Source organism: Siphateles boraxobius, unplaced genomic scaffold (assembly GCF_051911475.1).
Source record: "Siphateles boraxobius isolate OS27281-9 unplaced genomic scaffold, OSU_SipBor_1 24, whole genome shotgun sequence".
In the NCBI taxonomy this organism is placed as follows: domain Eukaryota; kingdom Metazoa; phylum Chordata; class Actinopteri; order Cypriniformes; family Leuciscidae; genus Siphateles; species Siphateles boraxobius.
The window spans coordinates 4,341,622-4,356,512 of NW_027508855.1; the positions used below are offsets into that span (position 1 = coordinate 4,341,622).

General features: G+C 39.6%; 1 protein-coding gene across 4 annotated transcripts in view; it reads left to right on the forward strand.

Annotated features, from left to right (window-relative positions):
• Positions 1–618: 618 nt before the first annotated feature.
• Positions 619–14,891, forward strand: part of tncb (tenascin Cb) — a 35,118-nt gene continuing 20,845 nt past the window's right edge. For 2 of the 4 annotated variants that reach the window (XM_077240864.1, XM_077240865.1), the window contains exons 1-3: positions 696–1,035; positions 11,770–12,344; positions 13,200–14,792. In XM_077240864.1, the coding sequence (XP_077096979.1) occupies positions 11,876–12,344; positions 13,200–14,792 (2,062 nt within the window). In that variant the 5' untranslated portion in view covers positions 696–1,035; positions 11,770–11,875. Of the gene's footprint in view, positions 1,036–11,769; positions 12,345–13,199; positions 14,793–14,891 lie in introns of all 4 variants that reach the window. The other 2 variants (XM_077240862.1, XM_077240863.1) reach the window with 2 other exon arrangements.

Below are 14,891 nucleotides of genomic sequence, written 5' to 3' on the forward strand. Positions count from 1 at the left end.
CATCACTGTTCGTTTGAAATGAAACGCGTGTAAAATCCGATATGCCGGGCTCTTTGTTCCATGTTTGTTTAAATAAAAGCTCCTGTTTGCACAAAACGCTGGATGCCGTATATAGTCCGGTAATTGCAGCTGGCTTGGTTGGATGTTCTTCTACCTGCAGTGCAGGTGGGGGAGGTGTTTGTGTCTAGTGCAGATGGAAAGGTGAATAACCTGACACTGAAATGGAAGAGTATTTACAGAAGCGCAGGAGAGCACGAAAAGCCGGAGGTTGCGGCACAGAGATGGTTCCACTTAGAGTAGAAATTTAAGCTTTAAAAAAGGGAGAAGCAACCTTGACTAAAACAAGTCTTTTTGAATTTTTTTTCCATAGTGAGGTAGGATTTTGGGGATTAAAGGTTGATTATGCTGATCACCGTACATAATCCCATCATCCGCCGTGTCATGCTCGTCATCAAACACACAAGGTCCTTCCTCCTTTTTCCTCCCTGTTCTAATCTGAAATGTATGTTAATGCAGCTTGGGATATATCCCTTTCATCCAATCATTGGCTGCTCCAGTTTATAGTAAATGGTCTCTCTCTTTCTCTCTCTGTCTCTTTCTCCTCCTCTCTTCCCATGTGTGTGTGTGAGTTTGCGACTCAGCCTTGAGGCATCCCGTTTCAGCTCCTCAGCTTCCAGTCAGAGGGCGAAAGGGGAGGGGGGTGCATATAAGAGTGGTAGGTGGGAGTGGGGTCTGACCGCAAAGTGTCTACTGTTTAAAAGAAAAGGACTTCTCCCTCCCTCCCTTCCTCTCTCTCTCTCTCTCTCTTTCACTCATTCCCTCTCTCAGCATCAGCAGACGTACACAGGCTGGATGGCGCACTCTCACTGAGAGCAGAGAGACAGGAGGGAATGACAGGACTGTCATCTGTCTACAGAAAATCAAAAAAGCACTTTAAGAGTTCCTGATGGTTTCAACCTTTAGTTTAGCGTCACGTCATTGTTCCTAGACAGAGGCACGTCTCTAAGCCTGTAGAGGAGGACTGGTCTCACTAAGGTAAGCTGTGATGCTCCAAGTCCATCTACCTGTTATTGTGACAGATTTGCAAGTTAAATGACTCTGTACTCTTTATGAGCGTGTCTGTGTTGGATGTGTTTTAATGCTAAATCTGAAGAATGCCTTACCACTTTGTAAGGCTATTGTAAAATAAAGGCAAATTGTATACTTTGTCACTGGGGCAGTAGCCTTAAAGGGAAATCTTACCTGATTTACCTTTAAAAGGTTTATAAGTAGTACCTTAAGGGTAGGCAGATATTACTACTCTAAGGTATAAAATATATATATGCACATTTTAGGGGTAGACAATGTACAAAGTTGTCCTTTTAAGGGGACTGCAGTGACAAGATGTTGTAACCTTTAAGGTAAAAGAAAATGATGGCAATGTAAATGTTAGCCAGGGACTTTTAAGGCTGCTAGTGATGCATTGGGTTACTTTAGGCTGCTCATTATGGTTTATAGGGGAAGTGATCCACATTTGTTTTAAGCTCAGCAATTATTCCAGCTCCCCTTAAGGGGGGAATACAGTAGAGTGCGCTCTGATAGTTTGGCGTAGCTCTACACGTGGTGGGCTTGTCTGCAGCTGTTGGTCAGCCGGTGTCCGTTACCTGGCATACGATGTCATCCCTGCCAGGATCTCTGTCCTCTCGCCAGCCAGGGAGAGCAGCAGCTGGTTTGTGTTAGCGCTTCTCTCTTTAGTCTGGAGCTCCTCGTGCAGCTCCGCTGTCAGCTGCCAGCTCTCTTCTCTCGCCTCATCCACGGTGGGGGGGTGAATGGTTTTTGGATCAGTACGCTGTCCTTACTGATGGGTTGTATCCGTTTAGGAGAATGGAGAAACTGAGGTGATGAGAAGATTTGTGTGTGTGTGTGTGGTGGTAGTGGGAGGGGTCTAGGCTGGGAATGCAGGGGCTGAGAGAAGCCTTAATGAGTGTGTATATTTGAGGGGGGAGGGGTCAATGACAGAGACCCCCTGGATCCAAGGGTGCTAAATAGGAGGTAGGTTCTGATTCGAATGAAGGAAACTTAGTTATAAGCAATAAAGGGCAAATCTAATGATTGCATAAAATATTGTTGAGTAAGTTTTCTTTAAGTTCTTTTTTGAGAAAAAGAAATGTGATGTGACTTTTCAGAAGTCATAGTAGCTATAACTAATATATTGATCTGTTTTGTTGTGTGATAATGTAAATGCCTCATGGGTTGTTAATACCTCCTCAGCTATTTTGCCATCATTATCTTGAGGACATCAGAAGTGCCAACCACACATGGTTGTTGCCTAGGCGGGGTGTTTAAATGTTTTATGATGCTATGTGCAGTGTATTCATTGACAGTGCCACTCAGAACAAAGCTGAGTGGGAAACTAGCCTTTGTTTGAACAGCTGTCAGCACTGCTCCTGGCCTGGCAATGCACTTGAAACAGATATTGTACCCTCTGTGTTCTCCTGTCTGTCTGCCTGTCTGTTCTATCTATCTATCTATCTATCTATCTATCTATCTATCTATCTATCTATCTATCTATCTATCTATCTATCTATCTATCTATCTATCTATCTATATAAATATATCTTTCTATCCATCTGTCTGTCTGTCTATCTATATCTATATGTCTGTCTGTCTGTCTATGATTTTATCTATCTATATATCTATCTATCTTTCTGTCCATCCGTCTGTCTCTGTCTGTCTGTCTATCTATCTATCTATCTATCTGTCTATATCTACCGTTTTCTCTATCTACCTGTCTGTCTGTCTGTCGTTCTATCTATAGTTCTATCTATCTATCCATCTGTCTGTCTGTCTGTCTTTTTATCTATCTATCTGTCTGTCTATCTGTCTGTCTATTGTTATATCTATCATTCTATCTATCCATCTGTCTGTCTGTCTATCGTTTTATCTATCTGTCTGTCATTCTTTTGTTTTATCTATCTATCTATCTATCTGTCTATCATCTGTCTGTCTGTCGATCATCTGTCTATCTATCTCTATCTATATATCGCTTTATCTATATCTATCTATCTATCTATCTATCTATCTATCTATCTATTTATCTATCTATCTATCTATCTATCTATCTATCTATCTATTTATCTATCTATCTATCTATCTATCTGTCTGTCTGTCTGTTGTTCTTTTGTTTTATCTATCTGTCTGTCTATCCATCTATCTATCTATCTATCTATCTATCTGTCTGTCTGTCTGTCTGTTGTTCTTTTGTTTTATCTATCTGTCTCTATCTGTCTGTCTGTCTGTCTGTTGTTCTTTTGTTTTATCTATCTGTCTGTCTATCTATCTATCATTCTATCTATCCGTCTTTCTGTCTGTCTGTCTGTCTATCGTTTTATCTATCTGTCTCTCTGTCATTCTTTTATTTTATCTATCTATATGTCTATCTGTCTGTCTATCATCTGTCTGTCTGTTCTATCTATCTATCTGTATAAATATATCTTTCTATCCATCCGTCTGTCTGTCTATCTATATCTATATGTCTGTCTGTCTGTCTATGATTTTATCTATCTATATATCTATCTATCTTTCTGTCCATCCGTCTGTCTCTGTCTGTCTGTCAATCTATCTATCTGTCTATATCTACCGTTTTCTCGATCTACCTGTCTGTCTGTCGTTCTATCTATAGTTCTATCTATCCATCTGTCTGTCTGTCTGTCTTTTTATCTATCTATCTGTCTGTCTATCTGTCTGTCTATTGTTATATTTTTCATTCTATCTATCCATCTGTCTGTCTGTCTATCATTTTATCTATCTATCTATCTGTCTGTCATTCTTTTGTTTTATCTATCTATCTGTCTGTCTATCATCTGTCTGTCTGTCGATCATCTGTCTATCTATCTATCTCTATCTATATATCATTTTATCTATATCTATCTATCTATCTATCTATCTATCTATCTATCTATCTATCTATCTATCTATCTATCTATCTATCTATCTATCTATCTATCTATCTATTTATCTGTCTGTTGTTCTTTTGTTTTATCTATCTGTCTGTCTAACCATCTATCTATCTGTCTGTCTGTCTGTCTGTTGTTCTTTTGTTTTATCTATCTGTCTCTATCTGTCTGTCTGTCTGTTGTTCTTTTGTTTTATCTATCTGTCTGTCTATCTATCTATCATTCTATCTATCCATCTGTCTGTCTGTCTGTCTATCGTTTTATCTATCTGTCTCTCTGTCATTCTTTTATTTTATCTATCTATATGTCTATCTGTCTGTCTATCATCTGTCTGTCTGTCGATCATCTGTCTGTCTGTCGATCATCTGTCTATCTATCTATCTCTATCTATATATCGTTTTATCTATCTATCTATCTATCTATCTATCTATCTATCTATCTATCTATCTATCTATCTATCTATCTATCTATCTATCTATCTATCTATCTATCTATCTATCTATCTGTCTGTCTGTCTGTTGTTCTTTTGTTTTATCTATCTGTCTGTCTATCTATCTATCTGTCTGTCTGTCTGTCTGTCTGTCTGTCTGTCTGTTGTTCTTTTGTTTTATCTATCTGTCTCTATCTGTCTGTCTGTCTGTTGTTCTTTTGTTTTATCTATCTGTCTATCTATCTATCTATCATTCTATCTATCCATCTGTCTGTCTGTCTATCGTTTTATCTATCTGTCTGTCTGTCATTCTTTTATTTTATCTATCTATATGTCTATCTGTCTGTCTATCATCTGTCTGTCTGTTGATCATCTGTCTATCTGTCTGTCTATCATCTGTCTGTCTGTCGATCATCTGTCTATCTATCTATCTATCTGTCTGTCTATATATCGTTTTATCTATCTATCTATCTATCTATCTATCTATCTATCTATCTATCTATCTATCTATCTATCTATCTATCTGTCTGTCTGTCTGTCTGTTGTTCTTTTGTTTCATCTATCTTTCTATCTATCTATCTATCTATCTATCTATCTATCTATCTATCTATCTATCTATCTATCTATCTATTTATCTATCTATCTGTCTATCTATCTATCATTCTATCTATCCATCTGTCTGTCTGTCTGTCTGTCTATCGTTTTATCTATCTGTCTGTCTGTCATTCTTTTATTTTATCTATCTATCTGTCTATCTGTCTGTCTGTCGATCATCTATCTATCTATCTATCTATCTATCTATCTATCTATCTATCTATCTATCTATCTATCTATCTATCTATCTATCTGTCTGTCTATATATCGTTTTATCTATCTATCTGTTTGTCTGTCTGTCTGTCTGTCTGTCTGTTTATCTGTCTGTCTGTCTGTCTGTTGTTCTTTTGTTTTATCTATCTGTCTGTCTATCTATCTATCTGTCTGTCTGTTGTTCTTTTGTTTTATCTATCTCTCTATCTATCTATCTATCTATCTATCTATCTATCTATCTATCTATCTATCTATCTGTCTGTCTGTCTGTCTGTCTGTCTATCTATCTATCTATCTGTCTGTCTGTTGTTCTTGTGTTTTATCTATCTATCTATCTATCTATCTATCTATCTATCTATCTATCTATCTATCTATCTATCTATCTATCTATCTATCTATCTATCTATCTATCTATCTATCTATCTATCTATCTATCTATCTATCTATCTATCTATCTGTCTGTCTGTCTGTCTGTCTGTGAGTGAAATATGTTCTGTAAAAAGGGGTTCTTTTCCTCCACACTCCAAATTGGCCACAGAGGCATCCAGGATGATTTGTTCGCATCAGTGAACAAAGATTTCCTCAGTAGACTTCAGTGTGTTAAAGTATTGCAGCCCCAGATGGTTTTAATGGGTGTCTGATGCTAATGTAACATGGCTAGGAAAGCCATGGCCTCAGAGCACAGACAGTGTCCCCACCGATGGAAGCCAAGAGATGAGCACACGTGTTTTCCCCAGAAGTGAAGAATTCTGATTTGTTGTCAATGACCCCGCATGCTTGAATGCATTTGTCATTATATGCCTGGGATAATAAGAGAGTTTTAGGTCAGCAGAAGTTTTAATTTGGGAAGTTGTAAAAGGGAAATCTACAAAGCTCAGAATATCTCAATTGATGACAAATTTGAACAGGCAAAATAGATCTTTTAATCTCCCAGTCAATATTCTTGCATTTCAGTGTGGGAAAACTGATTTTTCTTTACAGGAAAAAAAAATTCAATCGGGTCAATGAGTTGAAAGAGATTGTTGCTCAATCCCAAAAGATCATATTGTGATGAAACTAATTACTAGGTATGTAGAGTAAGTAATTGGATCTGAAAGGGTGCATTTTAAGGGCCTTTTTTAGAGGACTGCCATTGTAAATCAACTATACACACTTGATCATGGCTTATCTTTTTTCAGTCAGCAAGAGGAAATGAACAATTTCTTGTTGGTGGAGAAAAAGCAATTTCCTGTTATACGCAAACAAGACACATGTTAGCTTTTTCTGTCTAGAATAGGGAAGAATGATCAATAGCTTGCCATTTGGAAAGGGAAAGATACTTTGTGCTTGTGAAAAAATGACCGCTGTGTTCAAATAAGTTTTTTTTTTACTCTGTAGCAAATTGACTTTTGGATTATAAAATGGATTCTATTCTTTGCCGTAAACCACAAAATCCTTGTTTTTTGTTGTTGCTAAGACCAAGATATAAAAAGGAACTGTCTGCATAGAAAAGAAATAATGTTTGAATTTTGCTTCGACAAATGGGAAGCTCAGAAGTTTTTTTTTTTTTTTTGAGCTTTTAAGGTCTGAACATATGAGGCTGCTCTTTTGGCTGTAACAGAGGTTAAGCTAATAAACACGGGGTCACCGGTCCTGGAAATGTAAAATGAGACAGCAAGTAACAAATGTTCCTCCTTCATTCCTTCCATCTGGACTTTAAGAGAAAGCACAAATGGAAGCTGAAGTCAGGACTTATTCAACTTCATTCCCAGCAGACTTATCCAGTGTCTTTGGTCTCAAATGTTGACGGACATGTCCTAAACTCTCCATTTCTCCTTAATCGGCATGGTAGAGTTCACCTTTGGCAATGTCACCAAAGCTGTATCGAGTTGGGTCTGAATGCTTCTTTGGTGAAAGTGCAGCAATGTCAGCGAACCGCAGGTCCATCAGCGCAGTGCAAACACCGGCTTATCACTCTTACACACACACACACACACACACACACACACACACACACACACACACACACACACACACACACACACACACACACACACACACACACACACACACACACACACACACACACACACACACACACACACACACACACACACACACAAACCTCCTATCGGTGCAATCAGATCTCCCAGCATCATTAGAGCTCTGCAAATGGGCCTCGACTGTCATGAAACCCAGCTTTTTCATTGCGAAAACAACCTGCATTGCCTTTCACTTATCAGTCTGCATGCAATCTTATGTCTCTACTATATAGAGAGAAAATAGCTCACAGTAATGAAATGATCGGTAATAAAAACAGAAAATTATGCCGTTTGGCGTTGATTTAAAGTTGAATTGAAGAAATGCAATGAAATCAGATGCAAGATTAATAATTACTTAATCTCATTCCAAGAGAATGATACAGTTGGAAATATAATATACAGTGCCGTATGTTCTTAGGTTCTGGTTTCACACCTTACTGTCAATCCACCGATGGGAGAAATGCCAAGAGAATGCGTTAGGTGAGAGATCACATTATGTGGCATTTGAGAGACCTTTAAGCTCACATTGAACATACAGCAGTGAGACAGCACGTCTTCGTGTTTATTATTGCCAGACATATTCATTTGTTTGAATCTGCTCTGTGAACTCAGTGCTAGCTGTGACTGACTTCCTTTTGAAGCCCAGACATGCCAAGCAAAATAGAGTAGTGAGGCATAGACAATCATCAGTTCGTTTGAGTCCAGTGGACAGTCACAATGCACATTCTGCATTCAGTTCACAGTACAAAAAGAACAGAATAAAATGGTAAGTGTAATGGTCAAATAAAGTTACTCCTCCTAAATGAGTATTGCTCAGGAAGGCGATGACTTCCAAATCCATTTATGAAACAATAACAGTGGCTGTATACTTTGCCATCGATCCAAGTACACACCATTGAGCGGCGTTATGAGCTAGTCTGGAAATCCATCTCCGTGTTGGATGATTATGAGCTGTTTCATGGTGCATGGTGCAGACCTCTGTCTAATTATGACCTTGGAAACCATGCAATCAATAAGCATCTACTTCTCAATGAGAGTTTCACAGTGTACTCATTTTTATAATGTTTTTAATTATGATTTATCAGCATTTTTTGGTCTTCAACCTAGACCAAACACCTTTAAGGCCCTTTCCACTAAGTTTACTGCTTCGCTGACTGGATTAAGAAGTAAATTTCTCAACTTCATCGTATTGATTTTTAATGAAGTTTGACATGCACCAGTGGAGAAATGATGCAGTGTGTATACAGCATACCTCTGGGAGAGATATTTCTTCATCATTGACTCCTTCCTAGTATTAAACAAACTGTCACGGCATTTTTATGGCATCTATTAAGGTGAATTGAGTCGAGACAATACCAATTCATTCACCACAGCGGGCGACCCATATTAAGGCTGGTCCCAGGGAAGGCAAGTGCTTTCTGTCATTGGTGACCTACAAAACTAAGTCTGCTTGATGATTTCATAGGAATAAACTGAGGAAGAGTTGTGGTTCCCCTGTTCAGCAGACTGTGGATAAATGTCATCTCTAATCATTGGATATGAAACTGAACGACGAACTGTAACAGCCACCACAGCATTTTTTACAGTTCAATAATCTGCTGCATGCTGAAGTCAGATAAATGCTATTTAACAGATCATTTTCCATTTTGGAGTGATCACCACACCATTGGCTCTCCGAAGACAGGAACAAAAGCCTAGCTTTGAACTGAATTATTTTATTTTATTACTTTGATTACTTTGTAATTGTTTTTTTGGCATAATCCTTTTATGTTTTATGTTTTTGTAGTGTAAATTTAATTGCAGCCCAATATGCCTCACTTCCAAACCACTAACATGCTAATTGCTCAATCATGTAAACAGCTACAAACTTCTAATTTAACAAATAGCAATAAGCTCATTTGTTTGTGGCAAATTGTTGTGGTGGAAGAATCGTTTTAACTGTCACTGTATAATTTATGACTTACAAAAGTATTCATTTGGTCTCTGTGTGAGGTATTCTTCCTTTCAAATGCTCTGGTCAGCATTCAGCACTTAACACAACGCAGGACCAATTTAGATCACTGGCACTAAATATGTGTGCCAGCAGGTTCACTCCCAATTGAAATTCCTTTCACATAGACACATGGAAGCCAACTGGCCCAGCCAGAGTCTGAGAAAGTAACGGAGTATAAAAACTAGACCTGGCATAAGAAAGGAGCAGTCACATTGTGTCTGGTTTATCTGAAAGTGCCAGTAAGCAGCAGCATTAGCATACTGCTCTGACCTCAGCACTGTATTGATGGAGCTCTAATAAAAGAGACTGGCTTTGTCTATTCTCGTTGTTCAAAATGCAAAAAATACATAAATCATTTCCAATCTAATAAATGCAAATTCTTTCTTAGTTACGCAACTCCATCATTGCTGCCATTAAGCCAGGCTGTCATCATTAAATTACATATTTAAAAAAATGCCATTCATTTACAGTCCACCCTTCACCAGGGGTTAAGGGCAACTTCTTACACAAAGACCAGCTTGGTCCTTCAGAGTCATTTTCTTTTTTCGATTCTTGTGGCAACAAGCCAGGCTTCAAAGTGAAAAAGCCAACTACCCATCCAGAACTAAAACCGCAAAGCGACTCAAAGCAATTTTCTGCCTATTTTGCTGATTTAATCCCAGGGTTTAGATGTGAGGAACAAGAAGCAGGGTAGGTCCCGTCGCCCCCGAGGGTCCAGATCGGGAGTCTCCCATCATCGAGCCCCCCTTAAGCTCTCCATCACAGAAGCGTTCATCCCTGTCTGTCTAATCACGGATGGGCGGCAGCAATCGTGGGATCCCTCTCGCTGGAGCTCATCTGTCAGTCCTGCTAATCACGTCAAATCGAGCTCTCCACTCACTAAACAGATCCTGGCAAGATATTACCTGTTGTTGACCTTGCGAGCTGCGGCTTTGGGTCAGCCCCCTGCAGCCATGACAAAATTTTGATCTGTGTACCTATGTATTGCTCTTTTGTTACTGAAGGACTGTGCATGGGAAGGTTTGCCTTAAAGAGATAGTTCACCAAAAAAAAGTTAAAAAAGTTATTCAGTTAAAGGGTTAAACATGACTGAATGTTTGAAAAAATGGCTAGATAAGATTCAAGCTGGAAAATGCACACAAAAATTTTCCAAATTTGACATAAATATTAGGTGTTTTATGGTATTGAAAAAATCGGTGTGTCAGCACTTTTGGAAGGCGGTTATCCAACTTAAATGGATCCCATTTTGTTTTCATAACATTTGGGAAAACTACTATATGGAAAACTGAATCTGCAATCCTGTAATTGGCAAGTATGTGACCATATGACATGCACATCAGGACTCTTTAAACACAGGCATCCTCAATCTCCATACACAGCGCAGTAACATGCTTGAAAAGGTTTTTAGAGCTGTTTCCATTTTACTTTAATTAAATTTTGAACAGACCAATGCTCAGACCTCATGAGGCTTGCAAAAACTATAACTATTAACTTCTTTTAATGAGAAAAGTGTTGTGTTTTACTGCAAATCTCTGCTGCTGTCTGGAGAATGGTCAAAGAAAGCTAACTTTTATGAGAAGCGTGAACTCTGAACACCCACGCTAGCGGAAGCGCTGCAGATGGTCTCCTCCGCACGAGTATTAATCTGTCAGCATGGGCTGTGGGCAGAGCGTCATGAGGAGAGTACGCTCCTCAGATTCAGGTGTTGCCTGCTGTGTGTCATGACATCCTGTCATAGGAAACGCTGCTGGAGCCCTCGCTCCTGAGCTGAAGTTTGCCTTGCTTTTATTGGCCAGAGTTGATCTTTCTGAGTTGTGCTTAGTGTCTGTCTTCCCTGCAGTGTTGCTGACTGCCATGTATACTTACTTGTTTTAGGGTTTTTCCCCCCAGAAATTTTATTCTGCTTGTGTGATATGATTTAAATATAATTCATTCTAGTTGGAAAGGGCGCACAAGTCAAAGGTTAAACACATTTAATTTCTCTTTCCTTAATTTATAGAGTCTATTATCAGATGTTGTGATAAGTCTATCAAACAAAAACAAAACAAAAAAACATCTGCCATTAATAGATGATGTTAGCTAACTGTGTGATTTTTATCATCGAAGAACTGTACAATCTGACATATGGAGATTACTTTGCACAGTCACCTCTGATAACAGATTACTCTATTGTAATGTAGAAACATGCATTTTCTGTAAAGCTGCTTTGAAACAATATGTAGTGCGAAAAGCACTATACAATTACATGTGAATTGAATTGTTTTTTATCTTTAATTAAAATAAATTGCTTATTGTCCATGTATTATTTATAATATTTTATTATTAAAATTGATATACATTTATTTGAATATTTATTCATATTATTTAAATTAACATTTATTGTGTGTAGTTTTAAATTGTGCTTTTTAAGCATTTTCCTTCCATGTTTTTAAAATTCATTAGTTATAGAATTTTTCATCATTGATGTCATTTGTATGTTTCATTTTCCATTTTGAAAGGGTAAGTACAATCAGATATCTATCTGTTCACACTGGAAATGCATTGGACTGAAGTGGACTGTTCTAATTGAACTCTTTTTTTCAGAATAGGAACCTCATCCTGTATATTGAAACAATTTGAACATTCACACCATTCACACAATTTGAACACTCCACACACTCTAAGAAGAGTCCTGTGAGATAAAATCAACATGGGGATGCGAGGTCTGCTACTGGCCTTTGTGGCAGTAGCCGTTTTAGTTGATCTCTCTAGTGCTGGCCTGGTTAAAAGAGTAATTAGACACAGAAGAGAATCACTGTCACCAACCACTGAGAACTTGACCCTCCCAAGTCCTGACCAGCCTGTGGTTTTCAACCATGTGTACAACATCAACGTTCCTACTGGATCCATGTGCTCGGTGGACTTGGATTCACCAGGAACAACCGAAATGAAGCCAAAATCGGAACAATCTGACCAGCACATAGAACACACCATGGATGGGGAGAATCAGATCGTTTTCACACATCGGATTAATATTCCCAAGCAAGCTTGCGGGTGTGATAACCACATGCCTGACCTGAAGGACCTTCTGAACAGACTGGAAATGCTGGAAGCAGAGGTATCCAGTCTAAGGGAGCAGTGCACCAGTGGAACAAGCTGCTGTAGTGCTCAGGTTACAGGTGAGGCCTAATATAACAGATCATTTGGCAGTCCATTAGGAGGCTGAATCTCATTACAAATGTATTAAAAAGTAACATAACAAAGCTGATTAAACTTAAAGGGAGAGTTCACCCCAAAATTAAAAATTCTGTCATCACTTACTCATCCTAATGTTGTTCCAAATCTGTGTAACCAGTGCTTGAATGAAACAGCACAGGACATCTGTATGAGTATCTTCTGCAGAACACAAAAGAAGATATTTTAAAGAATGTAGGTAATCAAACATTTGGGTGACCTTTGACTTTCCTTGTATAATGGACAAAAACAAACAAACAAACAAACAAAACTGAGACATTTCTCAGTATATCTTTATGTCCACAGAAGAAAGTCAGTCAAATAGTTTTGGAAAAACATGAGGGTAAGTAGATGATGAAAGCATTTTCATTTTTGGGGAACTATACATTTTGTTCTAATTTCTATACTGTTTCTGTATCTTTTTCTGTATCATGAAATCCTTTGTAGTGTATACATGAGCGTAATTATTTCTAAACATATAAAATTCAAACCTGCTGCAATCTATTGTTGTTTTGAACAAGATTATATCAGCCTCCCCAAAAATTCCTTCTATGACTGCATAGATTTAGATACTTTGATTAATTTCATCCTCACAAGCGACTCCGTTCATTACTTAGTCTTTTACCATGTCGTCAAAGCAAACATGTAAAAATAGATTTTTCAGTGGTTTCATATACAAAATGTGTTTGAACCATAATAAGCCAATTCTTTTTAGTGAATCAAAAACATGAAGCTCAACCAGTGTACTGTACATTTCCCATCTCCACCAGCATGAAAGTGTTTTTCACTCTTTTTCTTAGGTGAAGTCACAACCAAACCCTACTGCAGTGGCCGTGGCAACTACAGCACTGAGACCTGCAGCTGTTTGTGTGAGCCCGGTTGGAAGGGAGTCAACTGCTCTGAGCCAGAGTGCCCAAACTTCTGCCAGGATCAAGGCCGTTGCGAGGATGGCAAGTGTGTCTGCTTCGAAGGCTTTGGTGGGGAGGACTGCAGTATCGAGCTGTGTCCTGTAGATTGCGGTGAGAATGGAGATTGTATCGACGGGGCTTGCCTCTGCGAGGAGGGCTTCATTGGGGAAGACTGCAGTTTAACCAATTGCCTAAACAACTGCCTTGGCAGGGGGCGCTGTGTGGATGACGAATGTGTATGCGACGAGCCTTGGACGGGGTTTGACTGTTCTGAGCTCATCTGTCCAAACGACTGCTTTGACCGTGGCCGCTGTGACAATGGAACCTGCTATTGTGATGAGGGCTTTACTGGGGAGGACTGTGGGGAGCTTACCTGCCCCAAAAACTGCAACCACCGTGGCAGGTGTGTCAATGGACAGTGTGTCTGCAATATTGGGTACAGCGGAGATGACTGCTCCAAGCTCACCTGTCTCAATGACTGCAATCAGAGAGGTCACTGCTTCAATGGGAAGTGCATATGTGACCCCGGGTTTGAGGGGGAGGACTGCAGCATTCTCTCCTGCCCTGACAACTGCAATGACCGAGGACAGTGCATCGATGGTGAGTGTATATGTGATGCTGGATATGAAGGTGACGACTGCTCAGAGCTTTCCTGCCCCAATAACTGTCACGATCGTGGTCGATGCGTCAACGGGAAGTGCATTTGCAAAGTGGGCTTCGCTGGAGAAGACTGCAACATCAAGACCTGTCCCAATGACTGCCATGGACGAGGAGAGTGCATAGACGGCAAGTGCATTTGCCATGATGGCTTTGCTGGAGAACATTGCGGTGTCAAGACCTGCCCCCATCACTGCCATGGACGTGGACAGTGTGTGGACGGCAAGTGTGTTTGCCACAATGGCTTTGCTGGAGATGACTGCAGCATCAAAACCTGTCCCAATCATTGCCATGGACGTGGAGAGTGTATAGATGGCAAGTGTGTTTGCCACAATGGCTTTGCTGGAGAAGACTGCAGCATCAAAACCTGTCCCAATCATTGCCATGGACATGGACAGTGTGTAGATGGCAAGTGTATTTGCCATGATGGTTTTGCTGGGGAAGACTGCAGTATGAAGACCTGCCCCAATGACTGCAATGACCGTGGACAGTGTGTGGACGGCAAGTGTGTTTGCCACACTGGCTTTACAGGCCATGACTGCAGCGAGTTGACTTGCCCGAGTGACTGCCATAACCGAGGACATTGTGTAAATGGCCAGTGCGTGTGTAACAGCGGGTTCACTGGGGAGGACTGTGGTACAAAGATGTGTCCTAACAACTGTTTGGACCGTGGCTACTGTGAAGATGGAAAATGCATCTGCTTTGAAGGCTACACTGGTGAGGATTGCTCTGTTCTGACCTGCCCAGAAAACTGCAATGACCAAGGCCAATGCCTGAATGGAATGTGCATATGTGATTTAGGCTTCACTGGCGACGACTGCTCTGAAAGTAAGTTACTATAATTTACACCGAATATCACTGCACATGTATAGCTTTTACTCAGTTTTGGCTATTATATTTTCTCAAAGTTGAAGCAGGTGTAAATAT